This window comes from Phalangium opilio, unplaced genomic scaffold (assembly GCF_054372755.1).
Source record: "Phalangium opilio isolate 3A_F unplaced genomic scaffold, DU_Popi_V2 ptg000011l_1, whole genome shotgun sequence".
Classification (NCBI taxonomy): domain Eukaryota; kingdom Metazoa; phylum Arthropoda; class Arachnida; order Opiliones; family Phalangiidae; genus Phalangium; species Phalangium opilio.
This window is the reverse complement of record NW_028324147.1, coordinates 2,963,548-2,988,108: the sequence shown is the minus strand read 5'-3', so window position 1 is coordinate 2,988,108 and position 24,561 is coordinate 2,963,548. Positions and strand designations below refer to the sequence as shown.

Here is a 24,561-nt window from a genome sequence, read left to right as displayed (position 1 = left end):
TTAATATCAATCATTATACTCCACTGTTTCTTAGCCTTATAATCTTTAATTAATCTGTTTCTTACGTCTCACTTTGTATCCGATGTTCGTACATAAGCCACTCTGCTGGCTTCACGAACAGTGTCAAATAAATAAATAAATAAATAAATAAATAAACGTCGACTGCTTGTGCTTGTCAAAAATTGTTTTTTTTAGGAGCCAAGGCCCCTCTGCTTAGGCTTACTTTTTCGTATTTCAGGAGGAACATTGTGAATTATACGATGTCAAATCAAATACCAATCACTTTTACACCAAATACTATCGAATTTCCTGAGTTTGGCAAAATGAACGCAAAAATCCAACAGCCAAAGCCACCAAAAGAACCAAAACCTAAGAATACATGCATCGTTAAGGATTGCAAAAGCACAGATTTGAATGATAAGACCATAGTTTTTCACTGTCTTCCCTCAAATGAAGAGATGAGACAAAAATGGTTAAAAATTATTAATAACCCAAATTTGAAACAAAATCGAAGCAATCGAGTGTGTTCCAAGCATTTTACACCCGATTCTTACACCTTTAATCCTACAATTGTTGCTAAGTTAACCGGTGATACTAAAAAATTTCGTTTAAAACTAAGAAAGGATGCATTTCCAACAATATTTGGTGAACTTCAACCTGTCAAAAAAGTTGTAAAGAAAAAACCAATAACTCAAGTTCGTTAAATGATAAAAATAATAATAATGGTTTAATTTAATAAATTAAAATCATATTAGAAAGAGGATGATATGATAAGACAAAAAATACGTGAAATGAGAGCGAAACAATTAGCTTCTAGAACTAAATCATGTCAAACACCAAGAGTGGGGAAATTACGTAATGTTGGATCTCAAACTCCTAAATCTATGATAAGCAGCCTTAAAATGTTTCCTTATCCTGGTAAGGAAGAAAATGTCAATTACAAAATATCGAAGTTTCAGATTTTACAAAATATAAATAGATATGTTTCAAACTGACTTTGATGACCAAAATTCTTCAGATCAATCTGAAAGGAATGGAAATAATTCGAATCTTTCAGTATCTGATGAATTTAATGAAGTAAAAATGGAATCTATTGATAATGATGACCAGTCTTTGCAACTTAATCAGTGGTTAGTAACAATTTTTTCTTTAAAAGTCATTAGTGACCAAAGTAGCTTTTGCTTTGGTCTTCTTAAAAACTCAATATTTGTCCCTAATTAATTAAATAATATTGTAGTTCCAATAATGTTTCCATGGAGAGATCCTTTCTGGTTCGTGAATCCTTGCTTATGCAACTTTTTTCTCATTGCCGACTTTGCAACAGCATTTGTACAAACACATCTTCAACTACAGCAGGAGATTCAGTTTTAACTATTAATTCATTATGTGCTAATAAACACTTATTTGTATGGAGTAGTAATCAATCTGAAAATGAAAATACGTTCATTAAAAGCGAACCTGATTAAAAATTAAAATGTCTTTATTGATTTTATAAGTGAATTAAAAAGATAAAACGTATCATAACGCCACGTGTCACATCTTACAGAAATTTCCCGCCAAATATCTTAAATTATTCAAATTTTAAAGTCGATAGATGGCGCCAGGCTCTTGGTGAAAAAAACTTGCATTTGTAAATTTTTCCCGCCAAATTGTGAAGTTTTTAAAAATTGGGGATTGTCTTCATTTAAAAACCAGAATGTTTACGCATGACGTCATTTTTATATCTTTTAATAGTTTTTAAAAAACAAAAACAAAGCTTTCAAAGGCCTCTTAACACAAAAACTTTACAGTAAGTGTTTTTTTTCTAACAATTTTTCTTGGAATATTAAATATTTCGATGTTTAATTTATTCAAAATCCCCGGGCGTTAAATATTTCGTATTTATCAAATTAGAGAATGTATATATAATAAAAACGGGTAATTTATCCACCCAATTTCTTCACGTAATCATATTTCGTAATTGATATTTTAGCCCCATTTTTTCCCAACCGCGGTTTAGCTAATGCAATCCGTAACGCCAAGAATACATTTAATATTTATATGAATATTAAAGGCGAAAACTACGGTACCCACTATTGTAAAAATGGTCTATTTGAAAGTCTATTATCGTAAAACCTTATATGTACCATAAGTATGACACTACCTATACAAGTTCGTAATGGTAGAGACTTACAGCTCGAGATAACTAGTTCGAGAACGACGGAAGCGAGAATTGAAGTCCTACACTCGGTGGTTAATTTCGCAGTACATCTTCTCCTATTTAGTCTGCATTACTAAGCCTTTGACAGCGCCTCACCAGGCGTCTTCGCTTTACCTCGAATCTATGACCTACCCCCCTCACTTCATGACAAGCTCCAGTTTGTAACCAGAGATTAACAAACTTATATGGAACATAATATACCTTATAAACTTATGCTAGTATTCATGAGGAAATTGAATTCATTCTTGTTAATGAGTTATCTAGGTCCACGCTATAGAAAAATCGAGGTGATATACTATAGTTGAATCTTCTACTATAGTAAACTTTGAATGAGATTTGTTTAGTTAAAATCCTTCCCAACTGCTGTCTGAACTTGGTTGGGTACAGCTCAGCGTCGTTGGTTAATTTTCGGTTATGGCGTTTGTTCCCATGCCGGTGGTGGTTGTTAGTTCTTTCTTTCTCTCCGAGGGGCTTTTTTAGCTATCAAGGCCGTGCTCTTTCGACCCTTTTAATTCGTTAAAACGGGTTCTATCCCTTAATTCTTTTTCCCCCGACCAGTTTCGTTTCGTTCTTACGAGACACGCGGAATTAGAATTCCATTAACCCAAAGCCATTCCTAACCTAACTATAAATGCCTGCGAAACTTTAAAAATAAAAATAAGAAATATTGTTTGAAAAATATATACACCATGGTCAGACCCTCATTAAGGGTTTCTTTTAAGTTTTTAAGTTTTCTTCAACTTTACGTGCCAAAATAAAACCGTTCGCAATTAAAATCAAATCTTCTTGCGAAAGTGATTACCACCGAATGCATATAGTTTTCAGACAAGGAGGATTCAAACAATTTACACAAGGAGGCCTGATTTTTGACTAACTTCACCAGGGAGTCTGGCCTCCTTGTGTAACACCTCAAGCTTGGTCTCCTTGTGTAAATGGTATCTTAGTCTGAAAACTAGTCGACGGTTGACTTAAGACTGTGGTATATGGACCCCAAAGACGTTCAAACAAAAAGACTTCAAACAACAAGGACTTTGGTGATGCAGGACTTGAAACTCTGAAGCCATGTCTAGCGTCTTTGTTCTCCACATACCCATCAATCAGTCTGTGAAGTAGCGCACTTCCTCTGGTCCAAAAACCACTTTATTAATTAGTTGGACCAGTTTATTAATTATTTGGACCAGTTTATTATTCAGGAAATTGGGGTTACTGGTCCTTGGGATGGGGATCAGTTTATTAATTTCAAATCTATAGGAACACTAATAGGGGACAGCTCCAAGGCCAAGTTTATTATTTTGGACACTGGTCCCAAGGACTGGTTTAAAAAATATTCTTATTTCCCAGAATACCATCAATGCAGACTATACTGTGCAGAGCCACATCGTAAAAACTAGAATTTTATAATAAAATGCAAGCAATGTTTTATAAGCATACTATGTTTTTTTTTTTCAAAAAAATTCATTTTAAACAAGTTCAGCCATGGAATGTATGAAACTATAAATTCTTTTTTTTTTCTCTTTCAACCTTGAGTAATTTACTTACCCACTGAGTGAAAAATAGTTACGGATTGTCCGACGTCAAATTCAACCCCTTTTATTATTATTTTATTTTTTTTTAAACAATCAACACCTTTATATATATAGCTAGTAGTCATTATAAACAATACGCAATTTGGTATCTCTCCTCCTATCCCATTCTTTTAGCGACAGTGATTGCCGTTTTCTAAAATACAGTCCTCTTTTAGGCCCTAAGGTCTTCTAACAGAACAAAAGAATATTTCAAACCTCTAATTAATAATTTTAACTTTTTTTTCAATAAGGGTTAACGTTTAACAAAGGACATCACGATTCCGCTAAAGGTCTAATGAGTTATATAGTATAGTAAATAAAGTGAGGAATGGAAACTCTTCTAGCGTTTAGAATATTGTAGAAAAGAGCTGTAATTGTAAGATATGGTTCTTGCTTTAAATGCTGCACATTTATAGCGAGAACGACGCGAGAATTGACTATACATGGTTTTGCAGTCCATTTCCATGTTTAGTCCTTATCTTTAACAGCACCTGACCATGTTTCGCTGAACGAAAATCTTATCTACGTCACTAGCTCACTGTAACTAGTGTCAAACTTATGGACTATACCTTGTAAACCAGCTTCTAAACTAGCTCTCACTAACCAGCGGTAAACATGTGGAACATATAATCTCTTAATGTAAACACGTTGCTTATTTAAATCTAAGTTCATACACTTTCGGTATTCGTGGATTGGCGAGCAACTATTTGCCAAATATCCCTATAGCACTGACCATGAGTTGGTCACTTCTTAATTCAAAAGCACTGCAACTTCAATTCCTGAATATTCCCAATCGTCCTCACAATATTTGGCAAAGATCGCATGCACGTTAGTTTTCTTACGCTCGCCTTATGCCAAATAATCCACACTGACACGCTCGACATCAGACAAGGACGAAGGACACATTTCAATCGAAAATCATTTCTACCATTTGACATTTCTGGGAAAAGGGTCGGGCGTCTTGTTTCTATACCTAACCCTTATTTTCTTCGATTATAAAATTAAAATATACGGTTTCAACGCTTACTTATAGTTTATTAAAATAATTATCCTTTGAAATTTGAACCCGCTCGTCGCCGCCGCTGTTATGGCCCCCTAATCGCACTATAGCTTTCCCATTTCAAGGCAGTCAGTCTGACACGTTAGCTATAGCTTAGCTTAGCTTATATTGGGCGCAAATCACCATGGAAAAAGCCTGTTTTTAGACAGGATGAATTTTTTCAAGGTAGTAAAAGTAACCAAAGGTTTTTAGGCTTAGCAGAATTTTCAATCATAGTGAATCTTGCTTGACTTGGCGTTCGTTACTTTTTAAATCTTTTATCGCTTTCGAAGAAGAAAGACACTTAAGTTTTATTGTCTTTAAAACATTTTAGATGTCTTCAAAATCAAATCCGTAGGTTGTTTATTTTAAAATAGGCCTAAATTTTAATTAAAGTAACGTTAAATTTTTAATGTTTAATATTCCTTAATTGCAGAGCTACTGTTCGAGCCAAGAATCTCGCTGCCAAAAATTATAAGAATAAAAGAAAAAAATATGATTATCACGAAGTGTCCACCGTTAATGAGGATGTTGATTTACCAAATACTTCACCACGAGATCATCCAAGTACTTCACCCACGCTTGAACCAGCAAGAAAAACTGCAAACCACCATGTCTGTAAGAAACCCAGGAAAAAACATTACGAATATCAGGAGTCCATTGCAGAAGAAGATTCCGATCCGGAACCAACTGAACCATTTCCGGAAGTGTCGCCGAGTGTTTCATCCCGAGTATCGTCGAAAGCACCAAGTAAGTTTGATTCTTTTTTAGTAGATCCCAAAAGTGTTTGGTAAGGGAGGTTTTAACCGTTCCCTAAGTGCTGCCAGACAGTTTGCGAGCCAAAGGTTAGCATTGTTCTGTTTGAACCAGTACTCGAGTAACTTGTCTCACAGACATGCAGTTTGTCTGACAACAATGCATTGGAGTTAAAGCTGTCAGAGAAAAGTCTCTGTTTATTTGTTACGTAACATTAAGGTACTACTTTTAAGCAATTATTGCATTAAATTGGTTGTTTGGTTGACGGTTTGATGGGTAATAACTTCCATCTTCCCACGCGTTCCACGAACGACACGTTTTTTGTATAGAATTATTGGTTGGATTCGTTAAATTACCTTTGAGGAAACGTAACGTAATCATTAACGCCTCTTATTCAAGCTACGCCGTTGCGATTTCACAGCCACTTTGTACAATAGCGAAGGCTATGGTGGATTAATACAAATTGTTAAACCTCCATAGGAAAGAAAATAGTGTTTACGAAGTTCAATTGAATGAATTAACAGTTTTTATGTATGTATATATTTGACAAACACGTGGTGGCGGTGGTAATTTTCTATACAGAATGAATGACCTTTGGTTTTATTGTAATATTAAAAGTTTCTTCACCTGGGGAGATATGGTTTTTAGCGATAGAAGTTAGTAGTTAAATTTACTTTCCAATAAGAAGCAAGTGTCTCGCCTCTTTGCTCTACAAGAATTCCACGTGTTACTTCTATGTTTTCCTAACCATATTGGAACATAGATTATAGATGGGTTGGATTAAAGGGGGGCTAGTGAAATTCCACCCCCTGTTTCTTAACTTTAACAGCGCATGGCTTCAGGGCTGCCAGTGATTTGGTCTTAGAGCATCTCGGGTTTGGAACTGAATAATACAAGCTTTTCAATCGGTTGCAACACTTCTCCGCACACAATCTTACAGTTGACTTCAAAAATTCACAATTCGCGAGAAAGGCAAAGAAAACCATAACTAGCGATCATAAATACTTGTTTGATAAATTCCGATGAATTCTATGATCTAAAGCCGTCGTAAATTTAGTCGAGGGAATATGGCATTATTATATCATGCAAATTAGGCAATACTCGTACCTAAGTAAAAATCATGCACATCCTGTATCGAGACAGAGTTAGAGGACCGGGGTAATTTTTCACTTTTTCTATAGTATATACGGATGGTCTTCATTATAGGGTTCGTTTTTGGCCAAATTGCAAAATAGTTTTGAGAAGTTCCTTTGCAGGGTCGTGGATGATAGTTCCTTAGAAAAAACTGGTAGTACTTGAGAAGGAACGTAACTACGTTGAATAAGAGAATCGTGACCTTCAAATTTTTAGTGCTGTACAAGTGTGTACAAACGTGGTCGTATATAGAGTCTCTTTCTTTTTTCATCCATTTATTATTCAAGCGTATCTTAATCCACATAAAAAAAATAAATAAAACTAGAATCGTCGTCTTCAAAGGTTTAGGTTGTAATTTAACGTCATGGGTTTTCCCCAAAGACAACTTTAAATTGTTGCTTATTGTTTAGTCTGTCTGCCCGCATTCTTGGTAAATTTCAATTTCGTCACAAGTTTTCAGCTTAAGTGATTGTCTCATTTTGGTTAAGCTATGGTTTAGTGATGTCAGATTGGGTTGGAAAAATGTCAGTTGGACTTCGTTGGAAGAGCTATAATGTAGATTTTTGGGTTATGGACTAAATATTGGGCTAGAACTCTTGATTTTTGGGCTATAATTTTAAAGTAACGAAGAACGCGCTAGGCTTAACGAGTCTTTCAAATTTATGGGCTTGCACGAAATAACGGGTTTTTCTACTAGCGTGGTTTTGGTTTGGTTAAGTTAGGTATGTTCTGTTGAGAACGAAGGCGTAAAAGGTATGTTACGGGTTGCACTTCCTGTTTAATGTTAAGGCCACAGCTAGACTTGCTCCTTCAAGGATGTGTAGACTGACAAAAGACTCAAATGTTCGTCACTATTACGGGGGATTCATTGGTGGTAAATTCCATATTTCATTAATACTACCATAAGTGATATGACATTCCATAAGTATGACACAACCTATGCTTCGTAAAATGCTAGAGCCTTACTGAGAGCTAGTTCGAGGGAGAACGACGGAAGCGAGAAGCCTTTGACAGCGCCTCACCAGGCGTTGCTTTACCTCAAATCTATGACCAACCTCATTCACTTCATGACAACCTCTCAGTAACCAGTAACAAACTTATGTATGGTACAAGTTATAGAGGCATAGAATAGATAGAAATGTTGCTTTTTGGGTGTTTCCTTCAACGACTTGTTTTCAATCCCGTTCATCCGGTGATCATCGCTCTTAAGATGAATCTTATTTCATGATCTTCTTCTTTCTTTCTAAATATCTTCCTTTCTTTATCTCTGTTAGCTTCTTGTCTTAATGTTAACCGCTTTCTTCAAATCTTCGAGTCTTGTCTTTGACGCTATGGTAGACGTATTCTTTTGATTATCTTCAATGTTAAGAACTGGTTTCATTAAAGTACATCCAAATCAAGAATGAGAGATGAAAAAAAAACTATTTCTTTTGGAAATTAAAAGTGGTTTCGGTGCTTGATTCTCTTCTCTAAGAAGATGCGCTGTGATGACCTTTTGACCCCCCAAACTTTCCCTTGAATCCGTGTTAGAGCTTTATTTAAAAAAAAATGTTTTTCAAGGTTACAGGTTTGGTAGCTTGGTAGCTAAGTGTTCGGTTACATTCTATGAAAGGATGTATTTTAAAATGGGGAAACAGGTTTTATTAATTGAAGTTTGGTTCCTTCTATGATTGTTATTTAGTATAAATTAAAGTTTATAATTGGGGGAGTGAATTTTATACAGGATTTTCAAAAAATTTCAATCGGGTTTTTACCAAAAGCTTAATCGACCTTGAAATAATTTAAAGTTTTATACTGCATTTCGGAATTTCTTGTAGAGATTTAATACAGCCCTGGTTTGAGTTATGTAAAACGTATTGACCCTTAACCCTAAATGGCGCCCAAGTTCATTAAACGCCAAGAAGTTCAAGCTAAGGTAACTCCATCTAGAGTCCAAGTTGTATCTTTGAAATTATATTATAATACCTCTAATGGCCCTGCGTTTCCCAATGCGTATGTTTCTCTTGTTAAAAAGGGGAAATAAATAGTTGAAATAGCTCATATTAGGGTTAATCCCATTTCCTAATTATCGACGTTTATCGACGTAACAGAAAAGATAAACCAGCGCCCTTAGTATTTGTAGAAAAATACTTCTTTTTGATTTGTTAATTAATTTTGGTTGTTTTTAATTTTTGTTTTTGAAATACAATATACAATTTGAAAATAAATTAATAAAATAGTTAATTTAGGCCTAGCAGACAACAAGAGGGTGGAGGGATGGGGGTCTCTCCCAACGTCTCGTGGTGGTGTACAATAACACCACCTATAGAAAAAGGGGTATTTATTTTATTTTTTTCTTAATACTTTTTAATTTTTGTTGCCTCGTTTTTGTTTGGAGGGTTTTGTATTATGTAGTCCCCTCTTTTAGGTCAGGGCTCCTTGCTTTTACGGCCCGAAAGAAAGTTTTTAACTTAATACTGTCTGTACTAAGAATCCAGGTACCCTCCTCTCTCGCAAAGGGATTGTGACACACACACTTAGATCTTTAAGTGTCAGACGCATTGTCAAAGAGATGATGGTTTTTATCTCGGTCTGGGATTGAGTATCTAAAATTGTATCGTGATTTTTATGAAGAAATATTGGTACAATGTCTATTATTTTGACTAAGGCTTAATGAGTTATTTTCTAATTCTATTCTCTTACACCGTCAAAACTAATTTTCTAAGGTTCATTTCACACTTTCAATTGAATAATCTAAAGCCTAAATTCGGTTTTAAGCCTATTTCCACCCTTTCTACATAAAGAAACAAAACATCCTAAGCCTAATTTTACCCTTTTTGACTTAATAAACCAAATTTTAAGCTGTAAAGTCCATTTTAACCCTTCAAATGGAATAAGTCATAATGCCTAATTTCGTCAGTCTGGAGGCAGTAGTAACATAATTTCAGCACCCCTTTAGCAATTTTCTGCTAAAGAAATTAATATTGAGGTCACCTTCGCGAGGTTCATTCGCTAATCGAAGAGGGTTTTCGCGCGCGCACCACACCACCAACACCACCGCGTCAGGTAGTTAGTAGTTACTTTCCCGCCATAACAGCTTCCGCCTCCTATCCCATGCAGTCTCTTCGAGACCCAAAAAAAGTCGCTTTTCTCCATCAAACCTTTTTAGTTAGCGAAAGAGAAGAAGAAAGTTGCCAGCATCAGGCGTACCGTGAACGCAACGAAGAAGTTATTATATCTTTCGCTAGGCTAGTTTCCATCTAGACTTTTTTGGTTGGCGCGAGACGTGAACCGAGTGATTTACTTTCCTTCCTTCCTTCACTTGGATTAAAAGATCTTCTTGGATTAATTAATCACACCCGAGGATGAACGGGGATGCCAAGCTAGTGGGGGAAGAACCCCCGGAGGAGTTTCCCCCTCCTCCCCTATCCAATGCGGACACCCTCAGTGAGTTTTGATTGTTTTACCGCTTTATTTATCAACTAAAAATAATCTCAACTTTAAACGAAGTATTTACTATCCTAAACGCGAAATGAAATTCTTCTCAACTTAAAAATACTTTTATTCAAATGCATTATTTAATTTTTCTAAGTTAAAAATCAAAATTACGATATTGCTAATTAATTTTTAAGATCGAGTCTCTCTATTAGATACTTATTTCCAGCCCTTTCCCGCCTTTTCTAAGCGCGCGCGATCGTGTCTGTCCCTATTTTCAATATTCCATTTAAAAAGAAGACGCGCGTGATTGAGACTGTCCCTAATTTTCAAATGGGCCTTAGGCCTAATTATAAGTTCAAAGTTGAAGTAGCGTTAAGTGTATTTTCGGGTTGAAGGTACCGTATGGTTAATTTAATTGTTATTTAATTAAAATTAGACGCGAAATGTAAAAAGTAGGACAAATTAGCAGCTTGGTATAAAGAAGGGCGCATACATGTAAGTTTTTGTTTTATAAAAAATACCGCGTTTTCGATATGGATTATTTATTTCGAAGTTAGGCTTAGGTATGGAAGTTGATTTGATTTTTGGGTTCTTTCGAAGTTAGGCTTAAGTAGACCTGATTTAATAATAATAATTTAAGCTTTTATCTTCGAAGGGATGCCCACAGTACGGTAATCATTACCGCCAGTAATTAAAGTAATTAGTGAAAATTTTCGACACAGGACGGAAAGCTATATTTTAATTCGATTTTAATTAAGTCCATTTATAAGATTGATGAAGATTAACATAGATATATAAATAAACCGTAATATATCATAGATATATGAAATAATCTTTTAGGGCTTTCTTAAATAATTACAGGTGTTTTTATTTTCCATTGAACTACTTCATATTTTCCTCTTAAAATCGTTATACATTTTTTTACGCAACATATTATGAATATTGTTAAATTTCCGATCGAGCGAAAGTAAAGTAAAGATATTATAAATTCCGGCGGTGTAACTCTGGTGGTTGCTAATTATTAAGGCGTTTCAAGGTAGTCAATCTCGGCCCGGTGCTTAAATTACCTTACGTAACTTAAACTCTGTTTGGATAATATAGATCTAGAAGAATTTACTGCCAAGCTCGAAGGTTGAGGGAAAAAAAATCAAAAAATGTTTTATTATATTCAGTTAACAACGTTTATACAGGGTATTTCAAAAGATGGTATTAGGATCGAAATCGAAGTACAGGGGGAAAGGGGTCCTTGTCACTGCTTTCAAGTTATGATTTTAGTGTTTTACGGATGACCCCTTAATTAATTTAACATTGTTTCTGATTTTCTTAGTTAAATTTAAGGGGGTCATCTCTAAAACATAATTTCAAGTCATAAAAATCGGCCATATAAGTTAACTACATTTCAACTCAAAATTAATTTTTTTCATAGAACCGTCCCACAATGTTTTTTATCACCCTGTATACAGGATAGGGACGTCTATATACGATCCACGTATGGGGGCAGGCTTTTAGAATAATTATAAACATGGTTAATTGCCCGGGTTTAATTAACGGGTTAATTATTGTTAAAGAATATGAATTTAAAATGTTTCTCGCTTCTTTTATTTTTGATTTTGAACAAAGGAGATTAATTTTTTGGAAAGTTATAATTGGCCCACCCCCATACTAAGTCACGAGTGAATATTCTTAATGGCCTAAATACTTAAATCGATCTTTTATGAATATTTAAATTTTTTAAAGAAAACTGGTCTTGAAATGTTCAGTTTTCTCATAAACGTTTTATACAATATATTCAGCAATTTCACGGTACGGTTTTATTTTTATTTTATGCAAATGAGGTCCATTTTGGTTTTTGTTCATTTATTATTTTTGTCATAAGATTATAGAATTTATTTTGTAAGTTTTGACATTTTTAATGTTATGAAAGCTTTCAATACAGTACCAAGAATACATACAATGACTTGGAATTATTACGTCCCCCGTATCTCCCATGTTAATATCGATGCGGATTTTGTGGGTCGGGCTTGAGAACTTACTATAGAGTTGTACTGAGAGGGGAGAAGCTACCGGGACGTGACGTCAATATTGGTAGTCTAAATTGTATGCCCTGAGCTGCATGATGACTTCCAATATGGTCGCCAAAACCGAGGTAATTAAGAGATAGGAGGGTGTGACGTCACGAGATAGTTCGTAGTAGCAGACTATACTCATAGTTCTGACGTCTTTCTAAAACTGCCGTTTCATTTGTTGGTAGCAACACGAGGTCAGAGTGCAGACGCGTGTCCAAGGTGCAACATGCAACAGGCAGCGAGATAGATTATTAATTCGCGAGGTAAAATTCATCATAAATAATGATTAGTTTAGCTTTTCCCTTAAATTCCATATAGATTTTAAATTGAACTTCACGTTCACTTTAAAATTATATTACGTGACTTCACATGTAACAATTTTTCTTCTACTAATTTTCCATCACATTTCATGACGTCAATTTTTAAAAAGGTGGGGAATTTGGTAAATTTTTCACCAACAACCTCGTGGCCCAAGGGAGGGGGGTTGGGCTTTCCGTTATATGTTGGCGGCTTAATCGACATAATTTCGAAGCCCTCGTTATGAAACTCTTTCCTTCCTTTCCATTCCTTTCCATATGTCGAAGCTATTATTAATAACCAGTTTTTTCTTAAACACAAATTTCAACGCGAGTTGAAACCACGTGCCAAGCTAAGTTAACCCGTTATCTCTATTTAAGATTAGTAACGAGGCAGTTACAAACAACGGTAGTACAAATTTAAGATGAGAAAACAAGGCCGAAATTCTGATTTAATAAATCGTGATTGAAACATATTTGATATTATTATTATGTTTTTTTTTTATTTTTTTTGGTTTGACCGCGGTGGCGTTAAGCATGAATTATGAAAATCGATTATTACTAAAGCTAACCGTTTGGAAGGTTGTAATTTGCACGAATTTAACGCGTATATACAAAGATAAACTGGCTTTTAATAGGCATTTAAATATATGGATTTAAAAAAAAATGAAATTATATTATAAGGGTCATATTCAGAATGTGTGTGTTTTTTTTGGTTTGTTCTAGAATTGATGGCCCTGGACTATTTATTATTAATTTTTCTTTATTCGTGAATGGATTATTATGTTATTATTTTTTATTTCTTCATAAGTTAAAGCAGCTAGGGATGGTCAACACGTGGCCCGCCATCTTTAATTGAGATCCAAAATAATGATTTGCATATTTATATAATTAGGAGTAAAATAGAATTTTCAGTGATTGATTAGGGTATCATATGAATTTAATTAAGAATACAATGAATTGAGAAAATGTTGGTATATATCAATTATGGAATATGAAACGTACCTTACTTCCATTGATATCATAAGTTTATAAGATATGTTACAGCATAAGTATGACATACAAGTTCGTAATACTAGAGACTAACAGCTCGAGATGACTAGTTCGAGAACGACGGAAGCGAGAATTGAAGTCCTATCATTCGGTGGTTAATTTTGCATGCAGGACCAAGTTCCATCTAGGTCCTATTTAGTCTGCATTACTAAGCCCAAATTTGACAGCAGCGCCTCACCAGGCGTCTTCGCTTTACCTCAAATCTATGACCTACCTCACTCACTTCAAAATTACAAGCTCCAGTTTGTAACTAACCAGAGATTAACAAACTTATGGAAGGAACATATCTCATGAACTTACGTTAATATTTACATCAAATGATGAGTTTCTATTTGCGTTCAATAACTATGGGTGCTTCCCTATAGTGAGATGCATGCAGATTTCTTTAACCCTATTCAGGGAGTTCCACCATTTTCTCTTCCTGTTGAGACCCGCCTGAACTGATAGATTAATTATTAATGGGAAGAAAGGAAAGAATGCCTTATGGTTTCGCCCATCATACTCGAGAATCTCTCGATACGTGATGCTACGTAAAAACTTCATTTACCTTTTTTTGAAAGCTTTTGGCCCTTTTTCTCTTTACGCAACTTATTTACGAAATAAATTTCTATTTGTAAGCTATAAGCTTTTAGTATGTGGTGGCCTCCATTGCTCAAATTACTTCTATCTCTCTCTCTAAACAACTAATGAATTATATACTCCGTGTTTAGATCGAGATTCGTCAGTGAAAAATGATTCAAAGCGGGCATGAAGTAATATACGCGCGGTTTCATTTAACTTAACTTTAAGATAATGTTTTGAATGATAATGTTAAATTTTAGTGAAGTTGTAATAAGTTAAGAAATTGTTTTATGGATGATCCCTTGAATTTAATTAAGAATCTGAAAGATAATTCTAATTTTATAAAGGGGTCATCCTTAAAGCTATCTAATAGTAACTGTGACATTATCACTCGTATGCTTATCTAGGTAGTCTTTAACAACTCCCGCATCTTGTCATTCAAAACATTTTTTTTGGATTTTCTAGCTCAATGTTGAAACGCGTTTTAAAATCACTCAACGTTTGGGTTTTCGTTTAGAACTGTCCGTTTTGAGATATGCCAATCCTTTTAACTATATTGCTGCGTAACCTAATTGAAGATATAGTAGCCCAATCCTTTTAATCGCTTGACTTTAATCTTCTTATTTTTTATTTGCGGTTGGTAGGCCTAGACTAATAAGTTTTGGGATTTACACCTGTTATGGGAAAATAGATTGGATAAGAACCATACGGTGCTTTTAAATTATACGTGTTATAATCGTATTGGTTAAATCCGGGCGTAGATAACTTGATCCTTCACGCTTAGTCAAATTGTCACTCTTCTTAAATCAGCAATTTTTATTTATTAAAGAGACTTAAGAGAGAATATCGGTTTTTAAATCCGATGTTTATGGTTTTAATTTCTGTTTTTTTTTAATTCACACCTGCATGGTAGTTTTACCTTTTTTTGATTTGTTTGAATTAACATAATCAAGGGTTAAATTACTCTTGTCAACGGCAGTATGTACAATATTTGAATTATATATTCAAATAAACATCATCCAGCTCAGTGTTTATTTCTATTTTGAAGTCAAAGTCTGACAAAACCTCTCTCGCTTGTTTCGACTTGCCATTTAAACCCAAAATATCTTCGTAATTAATATCTCCATTCCTAAATTAATTGAAAAAATGCGGATTAATTTATGGTCATCATCTTCTTTAGCAATATGTAATAAATAAAATATTAAATAGAAATTTTCAACGCACCATAAATAATAAACCATATTATATGACTTGTAATGAAATAAGAAAAATATAGAAAAATTCAATCAAAATATAGCCGACAACGTTAAGCAGGTTGCCAAGGAGTTTCAATATGCTGCCTGCTTCGGATGTCAGGTACATTCTACCCACCTGCCTACGTAATTAAATCGGTCATCCAACTATCCCCGAATATTTCGAGGGTTTATCTTAGATACAGAATACTGTTTTTTAGCGTTATTAAAGTCTGACCAAGAAGTGATATCTAGTTTATTAGGGAAAAGATGCCGAAGTATTCGCGCCGCGCTATAGTCCCAGTCCCCCCTTTCAAAATACAAGGGGGGGGACGTAAAAGGAGACCGCCGGGCTATTTCGCCTCCTCTCCTCAGTCGGAAAATACGTAGTAATTTTCCTGTCATTCGCTTCGTCGCGCTGACGTGAGGAGCTTTCAAGAACCAATGAGATGCTGGTTGTAATTTAGAGGCGGCCGGGATTAACGTTTGGACTGGAGATAAAGCTGGAAGGAAATAAGGGGCGAATTTAAAACCTTCTCCCTAATAAACTAGATATCACTTCTTGATCTGACATTAGTAGCTAAGATTAAAGGCAACTATAAGGTCGTCCCACGCTCGAAACTTTCAAGAAACTTGCGAGTTCCACGCGCCTCTATAAGAAAACCAAACCAATGATTAGAAAGCTTAAAACGGACCAGTCAAGGATTTTTTTTTTCTTTTTAAAAGTTACCCAACTTTCCGTGGTATTAAGTATTTATTAATAAAAAGGAAAAAAAAGTGACCATGCTAATTTTTTGAAATGGGCAAGAAAGACTAGACCGGGCGGAGATATAAACGACGTAAGAGGGTGGGATTAAGCCCCCAAATCATTAACGGGTATGCTTTAAAAAGAACTCGAACCCAAACGGTAGCGAATAGGTTTTGTAATTTATCCAGAATTTTTAACAGTTAAACATGAATATTGAAATTTGTTAGCTCGTCGTTCTTGGTTAAGCATTTGTTTAGTTGAGTGTTGAAGTGACGGTCTATGACGCGCCGCTAAGGTCATACTGGGGTCAATTAATTTTACTTGAACAAGGCGTGTGATGGTCAACCTCAATCATGGTATATAGTTATTGCCGGGTTTAATTCCTTCTCTACATTAAAATTATTTATAAATAAGATATGTTCATTCCATAAGTTTGTCACTGGTATCTTAGAAACTGGAGCTTGTCATGAAGTGAGTGAGGTAGGTCATAGATTAGAGGGAAAGCAACATACGCCTGGTGAGGCGCTTCTGTCAAATTTGGGCTTAGTATAATGCAGACTAAATAGGACCTAGATGGAACTTGGTCCTGCAAAATTAACCACCCACCGAGTGTAGGACTTCAATTCTCGCTCGTCGTTCTCGAACTAGCTCGAGATAACAAGTTTCTTCGTATCTCAATATTCATGTTATAAATGATTGATTTCTTGTCTATACGAGCATCGACTAGCTCTGTAATATATTAAAAGTGAATTCCGATCAAATTCTTGGAAGAAAAAAAATTTAAGAAGGAACGAGGGCCGATATTAGCTCTGACACTTCACGCTGCTTTTTTGATAGGCGTTCGCTCGCTCCTCTAATTTAAAATCGAGCCCAAATTACACACGCCCAATAAGCCCCAAAAAACACCCCGCAACCGCCAAATGAGCTATACGCGCATCCACATATATTATATATACAAAAATACGAAGGTGTTGCCAGCCTTTTCCTTTTTCTTTTACACCTGCTCCGGGTGGTTTTGTTATTTGATTAGTTTTCCAACTGTTTGTAGCTTTCAATTGAACCAATAATACATATGACTAATAGGAATTATTGTGCCTTTGTATCTTCCATGTTAATATCTATGCGGGTTTTGTGGGCTGGGCTTGAGAACTTATTATCCGTCACGCCTCGTAATTTTGACGACGTCTTTCTGTATGTGATTTCATTGGTTGGTACTGTAGCAAGGAAAAAATCAGATTTTAGAAGTGATTGATTACGCTCAAATAGCTAAACCACGCTGTTTAGCTTTATAGCTATAGCTTAACACGCGAGTCGCTTTAAAACTAAGCCAGTTAGCATTTGACAAATGGATCCTGTCAAATGGATTAAAATCATTTTTAGATATAAATTGCAATCATATTTCGATATCCACTTTTTTTATTTCAAATTTGTTTCTGGTTAATTCCATGCAATATATCAAAGGTAGTTAATTTTTATTCTTGTCTAAGAGGGAGGTGTTAAAATCGCGTTTCTCGTGACGTACTTTACGAAGGACCCCTTAAATTACTTATAGTTAAGTGTACTATCAAGTGCAAATAGAAATAATAGAGCAGTAATAAGAAACAATGACGATACAATCATCGTATGATTGTATAATAACGTTTTGTTTAGAACTGAAATTGTGTTCTGTTTTAAGGCCTTTAAAGACGATACAACTTTAGACTCAACTATAGATGGCTCAAAAATTGGGTCAACAAAAATTGGCCAGTGATCAGTTTTTATTTTGGTGGTGATTCAATTAACTTCTGTTAATCTCACGACACAACCAGTTTACTCAACTCAAGTTGACTCATCTAAATGAGTCAAAAAATTGTGTTGTCTGTGAAGGCCTTTATAGATTACGAATTATGGAGGGTGTGTATGTTGTGAATCGGGGAAAGAAGGGGTAGTCGGTTTGAGAAGGGGGGTAATAGAGGCCATGAAAAGTGAAAGCGAAGATAATTTGAGTCGTTGTTTTTCTTCGGGGAGCTGTTCGCCCCTTTTTTTTTAATTCGGTTTTTCGGTGTAGAACGACGTTTAATTTTTCCGAGTATTACTTCAAACTGGGTAGAAAGTGACCCACATTACCCGCGGTAGTATTATTAGAAGGTCTTAATTTGAAGTACAAATCAGTCACTAGTGGGGGATTCATTTTGTAGTATTGTTGTAGCCATTTTGTATCATGATAGTGGGCATGCGCAGAGACGCGTGGCATTGTATCAACCAACCACCTTGTACGTCCCAGGCCAATACTGAGGGTTGCCTGCAAGTTTTTATTAGGTCTAAAACATCTATTATCCTTCCGTTTTAGAGGAACGACGCGTTGGATATGAAAGATCTCTCTAAATCATTTATCGTTTTACTTCTTAGTTAGGGACTTCGACCATCGCAAAGCATTATTACAAGATCGAGGGTAGAGAGTACAAGCACCGGAATATTTGGTTTGGTTTCTTGTCGAAACCCTAAGGGAAAACATTTTGAGTCTAAGCCGACGTAAGAATTCCCGGGACACACTCACTCGCTTTGGTGGTGCGCTCGGGTTTTGATCTTTTTATTAAAAATAAAAAAAAAAGGATTTAATGATCAGCTTGATCTTAAAACACGTCCTATCCATTGTACTACACATATCTCTTAGGTGGCATTTTTATCCCCCCCCCCCAAAAACCCTAAAGGGAAGTTGGAAGATAATCATTACTTTTCATAATTCAACATGAACAAACATGGTCCTAATTGGTTGACTATTTTTCGAGGGTAAAAATTAAACAAAGATGTGGTAATATTAAAGTAGATCATGATATCAATTACTGATTGGTCTCTTCCCAAAGAAACTATAGCTTCGACACTACGGAAGGATTTCATCTTCACTTTAATTTTAAAAGCTGAAATATTACTATGACAAAGTATAATTTTGTTTTCCCATTTCAGTATAGATTTAAGTAGTTGAAATCGCGATACAATACAATACGTCTTGCTCTTTTTAAAACTAGCCCTGACAATTTTCAGCGTCGCGCTAATTCTCTTTTAACAAACCTTATATACTGTATATAATCTGCCCACCTCGTTTCCAAATACTTTTCTTTACTATCTCCCATGGATTGAAAATAATACCCGTAGATACTTATATTCCAACTCCTTTTCTAGTTTAGGCCCAGAGGCTGATTGCGATTCTAAAGAAAATTTACTCTCTTTTTTTCTTTTTTACCTTTTTACTGTGATAATAATACACTAGTTGAAACGAAAATGTTACAAACGTTCTCTCAATAAATATGTTCAGAGTGGGTAAGTTATTCGAGGTCGTAGTTTTAAACGGAGTTTCTGTTTAGTTTAGTTTATATCGAGAATGTGGAAGATCTTGGTTTTCTTCAAATAGCTAAGTTAAGCTGTTTCTTGTTCTTTGTCTTTTTGACGAACGGAATAGTAAATTATCCGTAGACAGACTGGGCGGGAAGTAAGTAAGGTGTACAACAACGTCGTGAAAATTTTGGAAACGTATAATGTAATTGTGTCGTGTGAATTTCCATTTGTATCGGGGTAAGGCAAAAAAAACCCACAGAGTCAAGTGTTATTAGTTAATTATCATGATGCGTAGTTACGTGTGGGGATAATTAAGGATTGTCCCAAGTATCTGAAGGGGTTTTAAACACTTAGTACTTAATTGGTAAATTAATAATTTGATTTGTAAGAGAAATATTCGAAAATAAGTGTTGGAAAATTATTATTGTAGTATTCTGTTCGATTCAGTGATAATTCAATTTCTCTAGCTGCACTTTAGCGCATGCACAATATTTATAGTGGGTGAGAAATATTCGCGGACGAGGAGGGAATGTTAATAATTGCTTCAGATCAACTCTGGTTTCGGTGCTTTTCAACGCGAATGATTGATTGGTCTTCGAAACTCGACCGCTACTCAACAGACACTCATTTTGTATCATTGACTTTGCCCACTCAAGAAAATAATAACGCGAGTTGCAAAAATGAAAAATTATTTTCTTTTATTTATTTCCTTATATCAATGGCAAATTGAAATAACAGAAAGTATAAGGTCGTTAGGGTGAAAGAAAGCCCAGTATATGGTTTACAACGTTGAGCGTACACCAACCAAATCTTGATGTCTTTCTCTGTAACTTCTTTGACTAAAGACCACTCTGCATTAAAATATGTTCCATATGTATGAGACTACATATTCGTAATTCTATCTAGAGACTTACAGATCGAGGTAGTTCCAGAACGACGGAAGTGAGAATTGAAGTCCTACACTCGGTGGTTAATTTTGCAGGACTTCGATAGGTCCTATTTAGTCTGCATTACTAAGCCCAAATTTGACAGCAGCGCCTCACCAGGCGTCTTCGCTTTACCTTGAAGCTACGACCTACCTCACTCACTTCATGATAAGCTCCAGTTTCTAAGTTACCAGAGATTAACAAACTTATGCAGCAACATATCTTATAAACTCATGATATAGTTAGTTAACTATTAACTTGGTGATCATACTGGTTTCAATCTCCATTAAATTGCAAAAGAAAATTTCGTATTTTTTTAAGTCATTTATCAATTACGGAATTTGTAAGTTTAATCTCTCTGAATTAAGATAATGAGTGATTCAACTATAACTTGACGGGTCTGTCGCAAACGCTGCCTTGTGTGCGTTTCGTTGAAAGACCTATCATAATCATGGTTTAATGTTGTGGAAGGGAGGGCGTTGGAATTGTCGGTACGTGCCCGCTTTGTTTGTCTGATGGATTAATTGGATAAGCTTTAAGAGATTTCTTTTTTTTAAATTAAAAAAGGAACGTATAATGGCTTATACAGCTCTATATCTTTTCTTTCATAAACGTTATCTTACGTAATTTCAAAGGCGTTTCTCGGTCGACTTTTAATTTCCCCAAAATTTCTACTCTGGCCTTTCACACACTCTCCCTGCTTATTTAATCTCTAAGGTACGTACGCTCCTTTTCAAGTTTTCATTCCAAAAATTCAACAGCTATTTAGTTAACTACAATGTTATAATTACAAAATCACGTAATGGCCCACATTTTATTTATAACTTTTACAAATGTAAATCTCAGAGTCTGAGTGGTCTTTAAGTCTCCGGTTTTACCTGATATAAGTGTGACAGGGGACTATAGGGTGCTTTGGTAAGCCTTTCATGACGTCACCCCATGACCCAAGCATACCCAAGTAGACCCAACCAACAAATAAACAAATTGGCTTGGTCTCATCTTCATCTAAGGGATAGGATCACGTGACTAACAAAGTTGACTCTAGTACCATCTGTCGTGGAGCGACGAAAGTAAATCTCTTATTTTTCTGATTGGATTAAAGTCTGACTCTTGGGGTTAAACAGGTTATGCGCATGGCAAAATCAAGCCAATCAGGTTATCCCTTTTCTCGCCTCAAAACCCAAGAATGGATTTGTTGGTTGGGTCTATGGAGATACGAAGAGAAACATTCCCTGTGCCGCTTCTATTGTAAGAGCATGCATTCGAGAAGATAGACATTCCCCTGCTCTAGCTTTAATTCTCTCTTTTTTAAACACTGTGTTTCCAAAGGACCAAATTTGTTGGTTTTTAAGATTTAGGACTTGATAGGATAGAACTTTGCGTGGGCCAAAAAATATCTGCCAAAAAACTCCTCATCCTCCAAAGTTTGCCAAAGTTTGTAGACGAAAATTGGAAAACAAAACAGAATCAATGATGTTTTTCAGTATTTTTTTCCACTGACATGTTTGAAGGAAGTGGGGAAAAGGCAATTACTTAGCGCCCCGGATCGACTCTCGAACCTATAACCAACCATAGGAGGGAGATAATCACTTTGTCAGTCATCCTGCTGATGCAGTTGCCTACGTGTGTGGACTGTGTGTGTATTAATGCCCAACCCCAATGCAAACCGTTAAGTAGTAGTCAAAACCCATCAACAAAAGCGTGGGCACTTCCGTGAAGTTACGATCACGAAAAATCATTTACCATCTTCAATTTTTTAGGTGTTGCAATGTATAAGTCTATATATCGTTAATGGATTTTATGCCAAAATTTCCCAAGCCAAACCTTAAAGTGATTTTGAAAAATGAGTTAACAATTTTGACTTGATATTAATGATGAGAGTTTGATATGTCAGTGGTATCAATATGACATTTGAAAGTTATAGCCAATTCTATTTTATGGAGAATTCTGCGTTGATTGAAATTTGGTCGAAGGTTTTTTTGACCATTTTTGCGCTTCTTAGGCGACAATTTGATCAATCCCAAACCAGGCATAGATTTAATTTTAGAAGTAGGAATGGAGAACAGAGTAATGTTGGCGCACGTCAAAGTTCCGGATCCCCTTCCCCGGGACGGAGGGTTATGAAAGAAGAGGCAGGTCATAGCGACAGAGGTAAAAAGGAATAACGTATTTTTCGCCGTCCCCGTCAGCAACGTCATCAAAACGTAGTTTAAGTGAGCCAATAAGATAATTTAAAATTTTTGTTGCGTGTTGGAGAGAGGTGCTCTATACTGGGCTATAAGTTGGACTGAGGTAAATACTAACCGTTCTCCATTCCTACTTCTAAAATTAAATATATCCCTGGTATCATCGAATAGGGACGAGTTGGAATATCAAACTTCATGAATTATCCACTAGTTTTTAGTTGATCAATCATAACTTTAATGCATGGGGACCTTTCATGACTTCCTTGTGACTTAATCAAAGATATTTCATAATAAAATTGGAGTTATTTGATGCAGAGATCAGTTTGACCAATTACATCTTAGTAAAATTTAAACAGTTTGTAGTCAATAAAAACGGCTGACTCCTAGGAGATAATTTAGAATTATTTCGTAAACCGATTAAGGCGTTTCCCAAATACTATTTTTTTTTCTTTACAAAGTGAGAAGTCATTTAAATAATAATTTCCCACATTTCAACTACCGACCGGCCGGCCGGTATATAACTAAAATGTAATCACCACTTATTTTCCTGTTAAGTTGTTAAAACGCGATAACCAATAAGACAGCGGCGTCATTTTAAATGGGAAGGTAACCGGGTTTTATTTACATAACCAATTTGAGGAAAAACTAGCTTCGCAAAAAAAAAGGGCCGGTACACTCACTCTAGCTGCAGCAGCTTAGGCCTTGACCAAAAAAATTATATTAAAACCTCGACTTTCCATTCCAAGGAACGTGAATTTAAATCCGTCAAAATTATAGCTTCGAGTTCTATTTATTTTCTGTTTTTTTTAACCCTAACGTGATAAATGTGTCAGAGAGAGATAGAGAAACTAAATATCTTTATTATTATACAGTATACTAATTAAATGACAACAATATCCTTATATCAAGAGTAAATTGAAATAAGAGAAAGTGGCTTTCGTGGAGGTCGAAGTAAGATATCAATTGTAAATGAGTAACTTAAAAGGTATAATAATAATAAGGTAGTTTTCCTTTATAATCCAAATAGATTAAAAAGCTTTTAAGTAGCGAGATAAGGACGCCTAAAGCGACGCCGATTAATCAAAGAAAAAAATAAAGAAAAATAAAAAAAGGCCGGGTCATTCTGAAGAGGCAATAATAACCCTTAAATAAATTTACAAACCGTCGGAATTAATTTATGAATCGAAATTTATGACCACGAAACCCACGTTGTATTTCCAAATAACAACGGCATGCGCTGCCTTTTATACACCTTAAAGATCGGGGTGATTTCTTAATAATAATAAGGGGGGTATAAAATTTAAAGACTCACTTAAACGCTTCAACAAGTATCATCATTAGTTTATATTTTATAAGATATGTTCCATAAGTAAGACACACTTCGTAATGTTAGAGACTTGCAGCTCGAGATAACTAGTTCGAGAACGACGGAAGCGAGAATTGAAGTCCTACACTCGGTGGTTAATTTTGCAGGACCAAGTTCCATCTAGGTCCTATTTAGTCTGCATTACTAAGCCTTTGACAAGCAGCGCCTCACCAGACGTGCATCGCTTTACCCTGAATCTCTGACCTACCTCATTCACTTCATGACTAGCTCCAGTTTGTAACCAGAATTTACAAAATTATGGGGAACATATCTTATGAACTTATGGTATAATCAAAGACAAACAGAAGTAACAAACTTAGGAAGTTATTGAAATCAAAGAGGGTATAAAGAGGAGGAGAAGAAGGTTTGGTTGGAGTACACGTTCTTACTTTGAAAGTTTTCCTCTAAGCTTCCGGTGTGTGCGCGCGCATCTTTCTACAAAGCCTCTCTGATGTAAAACAGGGGGTAGGCAACCCTCAATATCGGGACATACAAGTGGGGAGAGGTGTTAACTCATCATAACCATCTCTGGGCACTCTCTAGAAAGCGCCTAGAGCGCAGGCGCCGAAAAGCGAGATGGAAGGCAAAATTTTGACCCCATTGTCATTCCCTCTTAGTTACATTCATACGCCGAGTCTTAATACTCATTTAAGTATCGCTTTAAGACGCGGCGGTGTATATTTTGGTGCGGTTGCGGAGTTAAC

At 35.5% G+C, this 24,561-nt stretch overlaps 2 protein-coding genes across 6 annotated transcripts in view; both read left to right on the top strand.

The window, feature by feature from the left end:
- Positions 1–162: 162 nt before the first annotated feature.
- On the top strand, positions 163–1,475 carry LOC149709858 (uncharacterized). Of its 2 annotated transcripts, none has more exons than XM_089855985.1 (4): positions 163–695; positions 756–918; positions 1,019–1,130; positions 1,238–1,475. In XM_089855985.1, the coding sequence occupies exons 1-4, from the start codon at positions 261–263 to the stop codon at positions 1,464–1,466; spliced, it is 939 nt and encodes a 312-aa protein (XP_089712111.1). In that variant the 5' UTR covers positions 163–260; the 3' UTR covers positions 1,467–1,475. The 2 variants fall into 2 exon arrangements, with proteins under 2 accessions (XP_089712111.1, XP_089712110.1); XM_089855984.1 differs by having other exon boundaries at positions 170–695; positions 980–1,130.
- A 3,657-nt stretch (positions 1,476–5,132) lies between these two features.
- The window catches only part of Nox (NADPH oxidase), a 30,573-nt gene continuing 11,144 nt past the window's right edge, over positions 5,133–24,561 (top strand). For 2 of the 4 annotated variants that reach the window (XM_089858005.1, XM_089857997.1), the window contains exon 1: positions 9,839–10,120. In XM_089858005.1, the coding sequence (XP_089714131.1) occupies positions 10,039–10,120 (82 nt within the window). In that variant the 5' untranslated portion in view covers positions 9,839–10,038. Of the gene's footprint in view, positions 5,555–9,838; positions 10,121–10,471; positions 10,607–24,561 lie in introns of those variants that run through there. The other 2 variants (XM_089858019.1, XM_089858017.1) reach the window with 2 other exon arrangements.